General features: G+C 46.6%; 1 protein-coding gene across 1 annotated transcript in view; it reads left to right on the forward strand.

Annotated features, from left to right (window-relative positions):
- Window positions 1-17,381, forward strand: part of GUCY2C (guanylate cyclase 2C) — a 246,423-nt gene that overhangs the window by 117,397 nt on the left and 111,645 nt on the right. The window contains exons 10-11 of the mRNA XM_030211775.1: window positions 5,872-5,957; window positions 14,001-14,100. Of these exons, the coding sequence (XP_030067635.1) occupies window positions 5,872-5,957; window positions 14,001-14,100 (186 nt within the window). The remainder of the gene's footprint in view (window positions 1-5,871; window positions 5,958-14,000; window positions 14,101-17,381) is intronic.

Here is a 17,381-nt window from a genome sequence, read left to right on the forward strand (position 1 = left end):
CATCCCATCCTCCAATCTCTGGCTCACACGGTCTGCATGTTGAGAGTATGGATTTCGTTGAGTCTTCCAGAGAGTGTCTCCCGAGTCTTGCTTGCTTCCAGAAAAGATTCCACGAAGAGGTGTTATTCTTTTTCATGGAAGAGGTTTGCCGTCTGGTGTGACAGCAAGGCCCTAGATCCTGCCTCTTGTCTTATACAGACCTTGCTTGAGTTCTTTCTACACCTGTCTGAGTCTGGTCTCAAGACCAACTCTGTCAGTGTCCATCTTCGTGCAATAAGTGCTTATCATCAACGTGTAAAAGGTCAGCCTTTAGCTGTCCACTTCATGAGAGGTTTACTTCTCCCCCAATATTGAGAGAATTCCTTGTATGTGTCTAGGGGGGGGGGGGGGGGTTTCTGTTGGGCTTAGCACCCCCAATAATTTTGAAAATTGGCTCTTATGCTTCGGTCAAAACCCTTATCAATCCTTCTTCAATATCTTGGGGTCTCAATGTCGTTTTCATCCAGCTGCTGAAAGCTCAATTCGGGCCACTGGATTCCTGCCATCTGAAGTATTGGACCTGGAAGGTCATTTTCCTTGATAGCTGTTCCTTCAACTCGTAAGGTCGGTGAGCTTCAGACTCTAGTAGCTCAAGCGCCTTACCTTACTTTTCATCTTAACAGAGTAGTTCTCCGCATGCAGCCAAAGTTCTTACTGGCGGTGGTATCGGAGTACCATCTGATCCCTTCAATTGTCTTGCCAACATTCTTTCTCCCTCATCTTACAAGCCCTGGCAAAAGCAAGCTGCGCTCTTTTTATGTGGAACGGACGAGCCCCCTCAGACAGTCCGCCCAGTTGTTTATTTCTTTTAATGCCAATAGAGAGGAGTTGCTGTCGGAAACCGCACCATTTCTTCTTGGCTAGCAGATTGCATTTCCTTCGTTTTTGTCCAAGCTGGACTGACTCTAGAGGGCCATGTCACGGCTCACAAAATTAGAGCCATGGCTGAGTCGGTGGCTCATTTAAGATCAGTCACTATTCAAGAGATCTGCAAAGCTGCGGCGTGGTCATCAGTCCACACATTCACATCTCACTACTGCCTTCAGCAGAATAGCCGACGCGACAGTCGGTTTGGGCAGTCGGGGCTGCAGAACTTATTTGGGGTTTAGAATCCAACTCCAACCCTCCTAGGCCCATTTTTGTTCTGTTCCAGGCTACACTCATTTAGATGTTTCTTCCTTTCAGGTCAATTTTTATTCTGGCCTCGCTGTTGCGAGACTCAATTGACCACTGTTTGTTGTGTTGTGTAAGCCTGGAAGCTAGGGATACCCCACTTGTGAGAATATCAGCCTGCTTGTCTTTGGAGAAAGAGTAGTTACTTACCTGTAACAGATGTTCTCCGAAGACAGCAGGCTGCATATTCTCTCAAACCCTCCCACCTCCCCTTTTGGAGTTGTCTCCTTCATCTTTTGGATTTAACTGAGGGGCGTGTCCGCACGGCGAGCGGGAAGATGTGTGCGCACATGCGTGGTGCGATCGCTCACGCGACGGAACGCAGTTAAAGAGATTTTTAGATTTTGCTTTAAAATCCTCCGGGGCCGACGTGACGTCACCCACTTGTGAGAATATGCAGCCTGCTGTCTTCGGAGAACACCTGTTACAGGTAAGTAACTACTCTTTATGCGCATAGGTTATAGAATACTATCAGTTACGTGTCTAACTGACAGCAGTTAGCCATGAGCATTGAGCTAGTGTATATGCTCACGCCTAAAGTTAGATGAGTAACTGCCGACCTACATTAGCATTCTATAATGGCATCTATGCTTATTATTATTATGACATTTGGATCCCACATTATCCCAAACAAACTCAGGTTCAATTTGGTTTACATCAAAAATATAATACAATCAGATATTTATAGCATTTTAACATATTAGGAATAATTGTGTATTTGTCATGAAGCTAAGCTAGAGTACTGGCTATGTTGAAACAGTTATGTTGAAACATATAAGAGAGATGGCAGTATTAGTGTATTGTCTTTTGATAAGATATGTACTTAAAGAAAAGCCTTTAGTAATTTACAGAATCTCAGATAATCCAAGTACCTTAATTGCTTGGGTAGATAATTCCAAAGTTTGGTGCTCTGAGATGTGAAGCCTGCAGCAAGGATTGATTTATAAGGAAGACCTTTGCAGTTTGAATAATGGAGTGTGAGGTATTTTCTAGATGTTTTTACTGTATTACCCGAAGGTAAATCAATTAGTTGTTGCATGTAGTGGAGTGGAGGAGTGGCCTAGTGGTTAGAGCACCAGTCTTGACTTCCAGAGGTGGTTAGTTCAAATTTCACTGCTGCTCCTTGTGATCTTGGGCAAGTCATTTAACCCTCCATTGCCTCAGGTACAAACTTAAATTGTGAGCCCTCCAAGGACAGCAAAATACCTAAATGTAACTCACCTTCAGCTACTACTGAAAAGGAGTGAGCAAAATCCAAATAAATAAAATAAAATGTAGGAGGGTGATAAACCATATATGGTTTGGTAAACAGTCACAAATATTTTAAAGGTGATCCTGGCATTTATGGGAAGTCAGTGAAATTTTAGCAAGAAAGGGGAAGCCTTGTCAAAGTGAGGAGCATATATTTGCTGATATAGAATTCACACTTAGTGCATATCATCCTGGTGCCTAGCTTTAGGTAGCCTGTAGAGAATTATCCTCTAATCTAGAGTATGAATGGCTTTGGAAGATGGGAAGCATTATTTCGTTTTTGAGGTGGAAAAGTGTGACAACTTTAGGTAGAATCTTGGGTTGTGTCTGAAGGAAAAATTTGTGATGATGGAACTGAGTATACATCTTGTTCGTTACCTAAGCCTGACATTCACTACCAGTCTCATTTTCAAGAGAAAAATGTCTAAAAAGCGACATATGTCTGCATTTGGATGTTTTTCTCACAAAAACGTCCAAATCAGTATTTTTGAAACCTATTTTTAGATGTTTTTCTATGTAGTCCATCAGAAGTATGTCCAAATCTCAAGGGGGCGTTTCAGGGACGTGTTCAGGGCGGGACTTAGGCGTTCCTAAGACTTAGACGTTTTTCAGCCATAATGGAACAAAACAAAAATGTCCAAGTCTAAAACTTAGACATTTTGAGCTAGACCTGTTTTTATAATAAGGCACAAAAAGGTGCCCTAAATGACTGGATGACCACTGGAGGGAATTAGGAATGACCTCCCCTTATTCCCCCAGTGATTACTAACCCCCTCCCACCCCCCCAAAATGTGATGAAAAACATTACTTTCCAGCCTCTGTGCCACCTTCAGATGTTATACTCAGGTCCATCAGAATAGCATGCAGGTCCCTGGAGTAGTCTAGTAGTGGGTGCAGTGCACTGTAGACAGGTGGACCCAGCCTCCTACCTCTCCCCTACCTGTTACAATTGTGGAGGAAACTGCGAGCCCTCCAAAACTCACCAGAAACCCATTGTACCCACATATAGGTGCCCCTTTCACCTTTAAGGGCTATGGTAGTGGTGTACAGTTGAGGGGTAGTGGGTTTTGGGGGGCTCAGCAGACAAAATAAGGGAGCAATGGTCAGATGTGTGCCTGGAAGCATTTTATGAAGTCCACTGCAGTGCCCCCTAGGGTGCCCTATCACTGTACTGGGATGTCAGGGGGGTCCAGTCTATGAAAAATGCTGGCTCCTCCTACATCCCAATGGCTTGATTCTGTACGTTCTGCACTTGGACGTTTTGTTTTTTCCAAAATGGACCAAAAAAAGAAATTGTCCAAATCACAAAACGTCCAAAATATAAAACGTCCATAGTATTAAAAAAAAAAAAAAAGATAGATGTTTTTCTTTTTCGAAAATGACCTTTTTTCCTGTTCAGAATTTGGATGTTTTGTGTAAAACATCCAAATTCAGATTTAGATGTCATATCGAAAATGCCCCTCTAATTCTTCTAGCTGAAGAGATAGCTACTAGGAAAGGTACTTTCCAAGTAAGATATTTTAGAGGTTCAAAAGGCGACTTCATGAGTGATGCTAGGACTAGATTTAAGTCCCAAGAAAAAGGTGGCTTTACATGAAAGAAGCCTTTCATGAAGTGAGCAACCTGTTGTAATCAGGGGCATAGCCACGGGCGGGGCCCAGGCCCAGCCATTTTCCCTTGAGGCCCGCCCACCCAACATCCCTCGCTCGCTGTCACTGCCTTTTCTCCCGCGGCTCCGGGTATGGTCATCCGGGAGGCAGCGTTGCCTGCGTGCCTGCCTGCCCTGAAATATTTCTTCTCCCCAGGCTCTGCTGCCTCAGTCCCTGCATTCTTTTTTTCGCCTGTCACGCAGGGTTGCCATCCACATAGGCAGCTCCGCTCCCCTTTGCTGCATCCATCTGGCCCTACGTAAGCAGGAAGTGCATCAGAGAGATGGATGCGGCAAAGGGGAGTGGAGCTGTCTGTGTGAATGGCAGCACTGCGCGATGGGCGAAAAAAAAAGAATGCAGGGACTGAGGCAGCAGAGCCTGGGGAGAAGAAGAATTTCAGGGCACACAGGCAACGCTGAACACTGCCTCCCAGACGGCCGTACCCGGAGCTGCGGGAGAAAAAGCAGCAACACTACAGCGAGGGATGTTAGGTTGGGGCAGGATCAGGAAGGCAGAACTAAGTGCTGGACTTGTGGGGGGAGGATGGGGGCTGGAGGGAAGGGATAGTGCTGCCAGACATGTGGGAGGAAAGGGATTGGAGGGAAGGGAGAGAGATGCTGGATGTGGGAGGAAGAGGAGGAGGGGATCTGAATGGATTGGAGGGAAGGGAGAGAGCTGCTGGACATGGGAGGGAGAGGAAGAAGGGGCTGGAGAGCTGCTGGACAAGGGAGGAAGAAGAAGACGGGACTGGAGAGAAGGGAGAGAGCTGCTGGACACGGGAGGAAGAGGAGGAGGGGACTGGATGGAAGGGAGAGAGCTGCTGGAGGAAGAGGAGGAAGGGATCTGGATAGAAGGGAGAGAGCTGCTGGATGTGGGAGGAGGAGGGGGCTGGAGAGAAAGAGAGCTGCTGGATGTGGGAGGAAGAGGAGGAGGGGATCTGAATGGAAGGGAGGAGAACTGCTGGACGTGGGAGGAAGAGGGGGAGGAGAACTGGAGGGAAGGGAGAGAACTGCTGGTACAGCACAAGGAAATATATGTGTATTGGAGGACTGTGGCTCAGTGGAGAATGAAGAGTTCACCTGTTTCCCCTAGCTCTCAATGTGGCCTGCAGCCACTGAGGCCAGCACTGCTCCTCCCATTGAAGTTATTGGGAGTGGGGTAGGTGTGCGGTAGGAGTAGGGGCGAGGGCAGGGCATGGGTGTATCAGGTGGCAGGTGCTTCTCTAGTGCCCACCCATCCAACCTGTTGGCCCACCCAAAAATTGCCTTCTGGCTATGCCACTGGTTGTAAGTGTGAAATTGGAAGGTTCTCACTGGAGCACAGTACATCGAGAGTGCACTGAGATGTATTCAGATAGAAGAGGACTGAAGACCAAGACAATTTTATGATTTAAGTAGTGCAAAATGATCATAAGAGGGCATATAATATGGTCCTGGCCATTAGTAGCGTACCAGACTGAAAATCCTTTCCGTTTGAAGGCATAAGTTCAACTAGTGCAAGGTTTCCGACAGCTATAAAGATGTCCTGAATGATTCCTCTCGTCTCTTGCTAGTCTTCTTTCTAATATGAACATTTCCAGATCTCATACCCTTTTCTTGTAGACTTGCTAAACTCAATGACTCCTTCCTACGCCACCCCCCCCCCCCAAGTACACTGAAAATAGCATCGAGAAACCCATATGTAGATGTTTTGGCTCAAAACATTTATCTGAGCATCATGACACTCTGGTATACACTAACTATATTTCTGTGTCCCTCAGGATTCTGGGGCCCTGTGATCCTTGATGAGTTTGGAGACCTGGAGCTGAACCTGACCCTCCTGTATACTACTGAGCAAACAAATAAGGTATGTGCGTTCTGTCTGGAGCTGAATTCTAAAGCAAATATCTAGAATTCAAAAACAGTATCCAAGTAGGTTACATGGAGTCATAAAAAAGTGTGGAAGCTTGACATAATAATATGGTTGATAACTGGGGCTAAAACACAGATTGCAAACTAGGATACGCCAGTTTTGGGAAGGTGCCCAAAGAGGAGGGAGAGAGTGCTAGTCCCTCCCGCCTCCCACTACGACGCCCATAGGTAGGCTGCCAGGGAAGGGGGGCAGATAGATAGCTGTCCCACTGGACCACCAGGGCGTTTTTGTTTGATGTAGAGGGGGGGTTGGAGGAGGGGAAACTAGCAGTCTCACTGGACCACCTGGGTTTTTCTGCTTTGGGGGTGGGGGTGGGAGGGGGAAAGCTAGCGGTCCCACTGGACCACCAGGGTTTTGTGCGTTGGAGGGTGGGGGCCGGGGGGGGGGGGGCCTAAGGTTTGACAGGTCCGGGAGAAAATCCAGGACCCTGTGAACCCTCTTCTGCTGTTTGACAGATCAAGGCTTTTGACAGTCCGGACCTGTCAAACAACTTCTACGGGAGGATTGTGCCTTGGGCACATGCTCAGGCACAATCCTCCCGCAAAAGTAACCCTATGATCAGAGCTAATAGCGCACATAAATTTGCATGCTATTAGCTTTGATCATAGGGGGCGTTATAGCCCTGCGCTGTTCCGGCACTTTTTGTAGAGTGCTGTTTGGAACAGAGCAGGGCTTCTGATCATCGGCCCATCAGGCACTCTGACCTCCTTGTATTCTGTCTCTGCAATGCTTGTGCAGTCTTGTTTTCTTACTGACAGCCCCTGGTAGCAGATTGTCTGGTGCTTAGACTTAAGAGGCAGTTCATTTCCGTGCTGTAGATGTTTTTTCCTTAGAGTTTATTGATTTGGCCTGTTTTCAACAAAAATAGCATCTATGCTGTAGAAAACAAGCCGGAGATCATAGATGCCCTGTTCTATGCTACTGCCACATGGATAAATGGAGGCTTCTTAGCAGTGGAAGCTAAATTTCATTCTACTGCCCCCTGCCCAGCAAAACTGATGGAGGGGGATTGCGAAGGGATTATTTCCTCCACTCCCCCCACAAAAAAAAACTGTTAATAAAATCTGTACATTTAAATATGAACACTAAGTTCAGGAGATAAAGAGGGGCATAATCGAACGGCACCGGCCATCTCCGTGGCCGGCTCCGCAAATGGGCGGAGCCAACCGTATTTTCGGAAAAGATGGCCGGCCATCTTTTTTTTTTGATAATACGGTTGGGGCCGGCCAAATCTTGACATAAATGTTGAGATCGCTGGGTTTGAGATAGCCGACATCGGTTTTCGCCGATAATGGAAACCGAGGCCGGCCATCTCAAAACCGGCCAAATCCAAGGTATTTAGTCATGGAAGGAGCCAGCATTTGTAGTGCACTGGTCCCACTAACTGAATGTAAAAAGCCCTTCCCTAACTGATCTGGAAAAGAATGGGCATGCATGAAGGAAATTGCATGCAAATGAGCTGCTCGCTATTAGCTCATTTGCACACGATTTCCTTCTTAAGGAGGGGAAGCAACGGCAGTTGAGGATGTCCAAAATGTTTCTGTGAGGACTGCCATGCCTTTGACACCCTTTTTATTTACTTATTTGGATTTTGGATCACAAGTAGTGGGATTTGAATTGGCCACCTCTAGATTGCAAGAGCAGTGCTTTAACCACTAGGCCACCCTACTCTGCTCTGTTGAAATTTGGCCATCCCTGTGTTTGGGGGGGGGGGGCAGTTGAGGATGTCCAAAATGTTTGCAAGAAGGACGTCCACGGCTTCATTATGCCTCCAGTGACACACACATACCTCCCCCTCCCCCAGGGACGTGCATACTGCCCCCACCCCCATAGGGATGGCCAAATTTCAGCCAAGTGGCCTAGTGGTTAGAGCACTGGTCTTGCAATCTAGAGGTGGCCAGTTCAAATCCCACTGCTGCTACTTGTGATCCAAAGTCCAAATAAATAAATAAAAAGGGTGTCAGAGGCATGGCTGTCCTTCTCATAAAAACAGTTTGGATGTCCTCAACATAGCAAAGGACATATTCTGACAAAAGTTTCTGAAGTTGTTTTTTTCAGGGTGGGAGGTGGTTAGTGACCACTGGAGAAGTCAGGGGAGGTGATCCCCGATTCCCTCCAGTGGTCATCTGGTCAGTTCAGGCACCTGTTTGATGCTTGGTCGTGAAAAAAAATGGACCAAGTAAAGTCAGCCAAATGCTCATCAGGGCCGCCCTTCTTTTTTCCATTATCGGCCGAGGACGGCTATCTCTTAACCACGCCCCATCCCGCCTTCACTACCCTGCCGACATGCCCCCTTGAACTTTCGCCATCCCCACGACGGAAAGCAGTTGAAGCCGGCCAAAATCGGCTTTTGATTATGCCGATTTGGCCGGCATTGGGAGAAGGGCTGCCATCTCCCGATTTGTGTTGGAAGATGTCCGCCCTTCTCTTTCGAAAATAAGCAGGAAAGCTGACAAGTGAAGCAGTGCCGTTAGTCAATTAATACCCTTTTGTAAACCACTTTTTAAAAGATTGAATATATGTTATCATTTCATACAGTCAGCATTAGCAGGTATATGTATAGCATTTTTTTTAAATATCTTTGTTTCTGAGCTTTCCCACCACTCCTAATTGTACTGCAGGGTATGCTCTTTGCTTCCTTTCTACATCTGAGCAGGTAGCTCTTCCATCCCGGCAAGAGTAGACAGGAGAGTGATGCCACAGATTAATGAGCCATCATTATGTGGCGGCTTAGAGCCAGTTGAGGGCAGTTATCTCAGTCTCGTCACATAACAGCTCACTCTCCAACTAGCTGATAACAGCTTCAAGGAAGGGGTTCTTATACCCTCTCCTCGGGTCTTGGTGCCAGGTTGACAGGAACATGACATCATGGTGTTCCCCAGTGTGCCCTATATGTTCTTGTTCTGTTCCAAGTACAGTAAACCAAAGTGTTGTTGTAAACACTTGTTTTGCCTTTGTCAGACTGGATATCTCCGCATTGTCCTAGAGGACTTTCACAGTACCAAGCCTCTGCATGAGAACAGACAATAGCCAAGTCTGTAAAAGTTAGGTTCATAATGTAGGGTAGTTCTCCATGGTAGTGCCATATGCAGGGTTTTGTCCCTACACACCTGGAGCACTTCTCCTCCTCACAGTTAATGCTGGAATTGGCAAAAACCTCCACTTAGATCAGCCTTAGTTTATTAAACCCATCCAGGACACCCCCTAGTCCATATGGATCTTGGCGGGGGTAGAGGCAACCAAAGACCCTGTGCTCAGTATAACATCAAGTTTGATTACCTCTTAGCTCCACCCTACTGTCATTCAACAACCAGAAACATTTCTTCCTGCAACTTACCCAAGAACCCACCCCCTTGGGCTGGATCCTTTGCCACCCACAACACAGAACCCTTCAACTAGTAATTCTGGAGAGTTCTTTCCTGTTCTTTAGTAATCCCCTTTATGGGGGATTACACTAGCTTGCCACATACTTTACTCAACTGTACATATACAGTGTCTGGTAAAAAAAGGACCCTCAACATTTTTCCAAATAACTGCAAAATGTCCTACTGCAGCAGAAACTTCTGCCTGAAATTGGAGACATTTCTGAGTACTTTATTTTTCAACAGTGTCATAGATTGGTCATGACTCTGACTGCAACCCCGACAGACTTACCGGAGAAGCCTGTGGGATGGCGTCCTCCTGGTGTCCCGTGCTTGCGCACACCCTCCTAGGGTGCCCACTGGATATAGACCTAGTGGTGGGATGTCGGAGGGGCGCATCTGGGTGTTGTCATGGGTCTGGGCGCTTTTAAGAGAGCTCAGTTCCACCTCGAGTGCCTTCACAACTGGTTCCTACCTTGCCAAGCTTCAGCCTTGTCTCCTAGTTCCTACCTTGCCAAGCTTCGGCTGTGTTTCTAAGCTTCCTGCCAAGCTCTTACCTCTTCTCCTTTGGCTTTGGAGGTGACCTGTCTGCTGTAGTCAGTAACCCGGATACGGCCCTAGGGCTCACCACCCAGGATCATAACAGATTGTGAAGGCTATGAGCTCGACAGTCACCAGCCCTGCAGCTGTTGCAGCAGCTCATGTTCTAGCTGCAACAACTATCCAGGGCTGTGCAAATGTTGACCCATCGGATGGACAATATCCAAGGGCCAGATGTCACTCTGGTAGCAGCCCCGCCTCTTGTCACAGAACCTGGACCGGCTGTTGTTATCAGTGGCATGGGAATTCGTGTTGCCCCACATCTTCGCTTCAATGTGAACCCAGAGACCTGCCGGGGGTTCTTGAACCAATTTCAAATCGTATTCAAATTACAAGCAAAAGACTTTGTTTCTGATAGGGTCAAAGCGACCTATCTCATTTCCCTCCTTACTGGTCCTGCTCTCGCCTGGGCCTCCCCTATTTGGGACAGGAATGAACCTATACTGAACAACCTGGCAGAGTTTCTTTTCATTTTCATAGGATTTTTGAGGAACCTGGCAAAGCTACCTCAGCAGCCACAGAGCTACTGAACTTATGACAGGGGTCACAGACCCTAGGTGACTATATCCTGCTTATTTTCGAAGGAGAAGGGCGGCCATCTTCTGACACAAATCGGGAGATGGCTGGCCTTCTCCTAAAGTCGGCCAAATCGGTATAATCGAAAGCCGATTTTGGCTGGCTTCAACTGCTTTCCATTGCAGGGCCGGCCAAAGTTCAAGGGGGCGTGTCGACAGTGTACCAAAGGCGGGACGGGGGAGTGGTTAAGAGATGGCCGTCCTCGGCCGATAATGGAAAAAAGAAGGCCGACCCTGACGAGCATTTGGCCGGCTTTATGTGGTCCCTTTTTATTCACGACCAAGCCTTGAAAAGGTGCCCAAACTGACCAGATAACCACCGGAGGGAATCGGGGATCACCTCCCCTTACTCCCCCAGTGGTCACCAAACCCCTCCCACCCCCAAAAAAATTAAAACAAATTTTTTTGCCAGCCTCTATTCCAGCCTCAAATGTCATACCCAGCTCCATCACAGCACTATGCAGGTCCCTGGAGCAGTTTTTAGTGGGTACTGCAGTGCACTTCAGGCAGGCAGACCCAGGCCCACCCCCCCTACCTGTTACACTTGTGGTGGTAAATGGGAGCCCTCCAAAACCCACCCGAAACCCACTGTACCCACATCTAGGTGCCCCCCTTCATCCCTAAGGGCTGTGGTAGTGTTGTACAGTTGTGGGGAGTGGGTTTTGTTTTGGAGGGGGCTCAGCACCCAAGGTAAGGGAGCAATGCACCTGGGATCATTTTGTGAAGTCCACTGCAGTGCCCTACCATGTGAGGGGGACCAGTGCACTACAAATGCTGGCTCCTCCCATGACCAAATGGCCGGATTTGAGATGGCCGCCATTAGTTTCCATTATCGGCGAAAACCAATGGTGGCCATCTTCAATGCCAGCGATCTCTAAGGGCGGGCCAAATGTTGAGATTTGGCTGGCCCCGACCATATTATCGAAACGAAAGATGGTCAGCCATCTTGTTTCGATAATACAGTCGGGTACGGCTCTTAACGGGGCCGTCATTAGAGATGGCCGCCCTTATAGATGGCTGGCCCGTTCAATTATGCCCCTCTATGCCATTCAGTTCCGGACCCTAGCAGCTGAGCTGGAATGGAACAATGAGAGCCTAGCCGCCATGTTCTGGCAACGCATATCTTCCCAGTCAAAGAAAAATAACTTACAGTTCAGATGTGCTGGACAAGAGTTTTTGCCTTGCAAACTGGGAGTCTGTTCTCAACCAGCCTTCTCCCCCTGCAAGAGAGAAGATGAGAGGAATTCAGCAACACACTGAGTAGTAATGCTGTTTATACTTTTATACTGATAAAATCTTGTTAATATCACAGAGGTTTAAAAAGGGGTCATATAGCAAAGTACAGCATGGGCAGATACAGTTTTTTTTTTTTGGGGGGGGGGGGGGGGGGCAACTAGCCCAACATGCACAGAGAACAAGGCAAGTCAACAGAAAGAGTCCCATATGACACAGGGATCTGGGACTATGCTGTGCAAGAGCCTGTTACAGGATTACAGGGATTTATAATCTTATCCATTTTAAAGATACAGACACTGTAATCTGTTACAGACAATGCTCAACATATTCACGTAAACAACAAACAGCCTGCCTCCATGCACAAACTATGTTCAATTTGTAGCACTCCTGGTTCCTGCCAGCTTCAAGAATAGGGATCTGGCTAAGATGACAAATAGCATACAGCTTTACTGCTTGCAATGCAATCAAAAGGATGTCAGCTTGCAACCCTAAACTATTTTTTTCCTGGACAAAATAGAGGGGCATAATCGAATGGCGCCAGCCAAATCGATGGCCAGCCATCTTCGGGGCCGGCTCCGTGATGGGGCGGAGCCAAGCGTATTTTCGAAATACGCTTGGCGCCGGCCAAATCGCCCGCTGGGTTTAGAGCAGGATCGCCAGGTTTATATGAGATGGCCGGCTTCGTTTTTCAGCCATAATGGCCATCTCAAACCCGGCGAAATGCAAGGCATTTGGGTGTGGGAGGAGCCAGCATTTGTAGTGCACTGGCCCCCCTCACATGCCAGGACACCAACCGGACACCCTAGGGGGCACTTAAAAAAAATAAAAAAAAAACAAAACAAAAATAGCTTCCAGGTGCATAGCACCCTTACTTTGGGTGCTGAGCTCCCCAAAACCCACTTGCCACAACTCTACACCATTACCATAGCCCTAAGGGGTGAAGGGGGGCACCTACATGTGGGTACAGTGGGTTTTGGGGTTTTTTGGAGGGCTCAACATTAACCACCACAAGTGGAACAGGTGTGGGGGGGTGAGCCTGGGTCCACCTGCCTGAAGTGCACTGCACCCACTAAAAACTGCTCCAGGGACCTGCATACTGCTGTCAAAGAGCTGGGTATGTCATTTCAGGCTGGCATAGAGGCTGGCCAAAAAAGTTTTAGTTTTTTTTTTTTTGGGTGGGAGGGTGTTGGTGACCACTGGGGGAGTAAGGGGAGGTGATCCCCGCTTCCCTCCGGTGGTCATCTGGTCAGTTGGGGCACTTTTTTCAGACTTGGTCCTAGAAATAAATGGACAAGTCCAGCCGGCGAAATTCTTGTTCGAGACGACCATTTTTTTTTCATTATAAGGTGAAGCCGGCCATCCTGTACCCACGCCCACCCGTCCCGCCTTCGCTACCCTACCAACACGCCCCCTTGAAGGTTGGCTGGCGCCGCAACGAAAAAGCAGTTGGGGCCGGCCAAAATCGGCTTTCGATAATACCGATTTGGCTGGGATCAGGAGATCGCTGGCGATCTCCCGATTTGTGTCGGAAGATCGCCGGTGATCCCTTTCGAAAATGAGCTGGATAGTGTTTCTGCAGTGTTAATCCACTTGAATAAACAATGAAAATAGGGTTGAGATACCTAGATCAGTCAGATGAAAGTAGAAAATTATTTAGGTCCTCAAAGAAATTACTTCAAGCAAGTACTCTTTATGTCTTCAAGAGGAAAAGGCCTCAAGAAACCCCTTGACACACAGAAAAGTCAATAGGGGGGTTGGACTTCCTCATCATCGACCAGAAAACCTCTATATGAAATCTTTTATCTTGGCTAAACAATATTAAAACAAACTTAGCTCAATAAAAAGTCGATCTCTGTGTTCCAACTTTGTTGATTTTGACCGTGATCAGGACGTCAGACTCAAGAAACCAAACGAAGGAAGAAGACTTCGGCTGGCGGGGGTTGGGGTCCCCCGCCAGCAAAGGTAGCAGACAGCGATGGCGGGTTGGCGGCGGGCGAGGGGGATGAGAGGGTTGTCGGTAGGGGGGTCCAGGGCCAAATCTGTGGGGGCCCTGGCCCAATTGGCCCCATAGCAGCTACGCTCCTGATTATATATATATATATATATATACTTCTGGAGGTAACACTTTTTATGTTCTGAATGCTATAATTAAGGTATTAAGTTATTTTTAAAGGCTAGAGTGACTAACTTTTGTCATTCCTCAGTACACTGCTTTGCTCCGGTTTGATACCAGCACCAATGACACAGTTGTTTTGGAGGACAAACCCAACTTCTTCTGGAAAAACCATAAGCTTCCCAGTGACCGTCTTCTAGAAACTGGTGAGTTCTAGCAGTGGTACAGTTTCATAAGCAGTCTCTGTGGGAGTGGGACTTCATCTTCTTCTTAGAGCATCTCCTATGCATTTCCATTGTTATTGTTCCAATGCCTCTACGCACTGTATTGTAAATACTTACATTTAGAATATCTGTACTAGCCAGATCACACAAAATCAGCCTTGGCTCCCCTCTCAGTCTTAGTTTCGTGTGCTTTAACTGCCAATTGATTTAGTTAAGTATTTTCTTAGGTGTCCTTTTACAAAGGCTCGCTGAAAAATGGCCTCTGGTAGTGTAGACGCGTGTTTTCAGCATACCTGTTGTGAAGATGAAGCTATTGTGAAGATGAAGCTCCCACCTCAGGATCCCAGGTCCCTCTTTCACTCAGGGTGAGCTGGTTCACAGTATGCAGATTTTATGCAAATTATTCTACTACCCCTTTCTGCTCAGGGTGACCGGCTTCTCAAAAGGCAAACACAGTCAGGTCTCACCAACAGGATATTTCTCATACAAATCTTTTATTCCCCCTTCCTGGGGCACACTTCTTCCAGCTTAAAACACTTTGACAAGCTTAAACAGTCCTTCCAGCTTAAACATTTCTTCCTACTCAGTTCAATCTTCCAGCTTAAGCACCTGGACACTCAGTCCTTCCTTGTAACATGGACACCCAGTCCTTCCTTGTAACCTGGACACACAGTCCTTCCTTGTAACACACAGTTCTTATACCTGACACTCTAGGGCCTTCTTACCCCAGCCAGCTTCCTTGCTTTGCACACAGTTCACCACCAGTCCAAAGGGCTCAGCCAGTACTTCTCATGGGGATCCTCCTGCTTCAGCTACCAGCTCTCTTCTTCAGCTGCTAGCTCTCCTCTCTCCCTCACCACTCAGGTGGGGTATTAAGTGGTTAATGACCCAACAGGACCCAGCCCATAACCTGCTGCACCTGTTTCTATCCCCAGGACTCTCCTCAGTCCTAGCGACCTCCTGCTATATACCCCTTACTGGCTCCCTTTAGTGACTCACCCAGCCCTTCTCCCTGGACATTTTAGGGGAACAGCGCCCTCTAGGGGCCTAACCAGGGTAGGACAGCCTCTTCCTTCTCACACTGTAAAACATACCTTTTAAAATTTTTTGCTGAAAATGGACGTGCGGCAAAATGAAAATTGCCGCACATCCATTTTGGGTCTGAGACCTTACTGCCAGCCATTGACCTGGCGGTAAGGTCTCACGCGGTAATCGGGCGGTAATGGTCTATATGCGTAAAATGCCGATTACCACCCGATTGCCACCCGTGCACCAGAAAATAAAAATATTTTCCAGTGCACATGTCAGATGTGCGTCAAAAAATGAAATTACCACAAGGGCCTCGTGGTAGTGGAGTGGTAACTCAAAATTGATGTGCGTTGGGTGCGCGTAGGTGCCTACGCGGCTTAGTAAAAGGGTCCCTTAATGCTGTAGCCTAACAACAGTGTTTCAGAAGTGTGAGAGAGATAAGGGAATAGCACTCTTTCTTCTCCCTTCTCTCCTACCACCCCCCCTCCCCACAAAGCCACTCAATAGAAGGAAAGCTAAAAGCTCCGAGCATGTATTTTTCATGACATCACTAGTACTGGAGCTCTGACTCTAGTCTTAAACCCGGACAAAGTATTATAACACCTCTCAAAAATATTAATGTCTCTCAGAATTCAATGCAAACACATGCAACAGATTAACCTAGGCCAGAGCCATCCACTGTATATTTATGTTGGGAAGAATAATTGGATGGCAAGGGCTGTACAGGAGAGTGGTGCACAGTCCTGTATCCTATCCTGGCTAGAGTGGTCACAGGAATTAGATAAGGACAAGTATCTTATATGACTTCCCTTCTGAAAACATTTTTTAAAAACATTATTCACACATCTTTCTCTTTGCATAGAAATATATAGGTTACATCCTGAGGAGTAATAGTAGCTTCCACTGAGAGAAGTGGGAGTACAGGAAATCACCAAGTATCGGCCAGTGGCTTCCATACCATTATTTACAAAAATCATGGAGGGATGGGTCAGCACTCAATTGGTTAATTTTATGGAACACTTTGATATATTGCATTATTTCCAGTCAGGGTTTCGAACAGGTTATATCATGGAGACTGTGGTATGTTCCCTGTTAGACCAGCCTAGGTGCTGACTTGCTATGGGAAAAAGTTTCTTACTTATACAAGCTGATTTGTCGGGTGTGGTGTACTGCAGGGCTCACCATACTGTTTAATATTTTATATCAAATCTGATCTAAATTGAGAGAATAATAAGGTGTATTAAAAAAAAAAGAGAGAGAGGGAGATCTCAAACAGCACAGAGAGCTTGGTTTCATATAGCCCCCTATCATGGTCAAACAAAACACAATCGTTCCTCTAATTCAACCCCCTTCCTCCTGTCCCCCTAAACTCCTCCTTCCCCTCCCTAAACCCAAAGATTACAACAGTCTGAGTAAGTGGAAACAATAAAGCTTCACCAACTCCCCTGTCCTCTGCTAGTTGTATACATGTGATTCAGAATCAAGCTTCTTGCTATCTGTGTGAGAGACTGTAAGTATGGATCCCATACAGAAAGATAATTCTGCTCCCTTTTTGCAGAAAGTGCTGCATCTTTCGCCTCCCACCTTGCAGGCAATGAACCCCAGCACACCAGGACCAAATAGATGAAGGCTCTGGGGCTACCCAGGAACCTACGATGCATTTTTCCCTACTATAATAAACATTCAAATTTACTGTTTAATATAATGAGATCTTTAAGGAAGCTATTGGAGCAAACTAAAACTGAATATTTCATTTATGCAGATGATATGTGCATTTTGTTCCCCTTGGGAGTGGACGATAATAAAAACTTGGGAGGACTGAAGAATTGTTTAAATTTAGCAGAAAAGTGGGCTTATTCACACAAACTCAAGTTAAATAAAGAAAAGATTACTTTTTTGTGGTTTGGTCCAATAGACTGTATTAGAACAGAGTTATTTACTCTCCTTAGAAAATACTTTTCAGTTTAATAAATTGGTGAAAATTTCATTCAATATGTTTAGAAAATTTAGGCCCATCAAGAAGAACTTTGAAGAATCAGCTTTTTGATTGATAGTGCAAACACTCATACTGGCTTATACTGACTGCAGTAATGTGGTATACATAGGATGTACTAAGGGGTCATTTTACTAAGGTGTGCTGAAAAATGGCTTGCGGTAGTGTAGGCGCAGGTTTTGGGAATGCGCCAATCCATTTTTCAGTATGCCTTTAAAAATGCTTT

This window comes from Microcaecilia unicolor, chromosome 1 (genome assembly GCF_901765095.1).
Source record: "Microcaecilia unicolor chromosome 1, aMicUni1.1, whole genome shotgun sequence".
NCBI classification, from domain to species: Eukaryota; Metazoa; Chordata; class Amphibia; order Gymnophiona; family Siphonopidae; genus Microcaecilia; species Microcaecilia unicolor.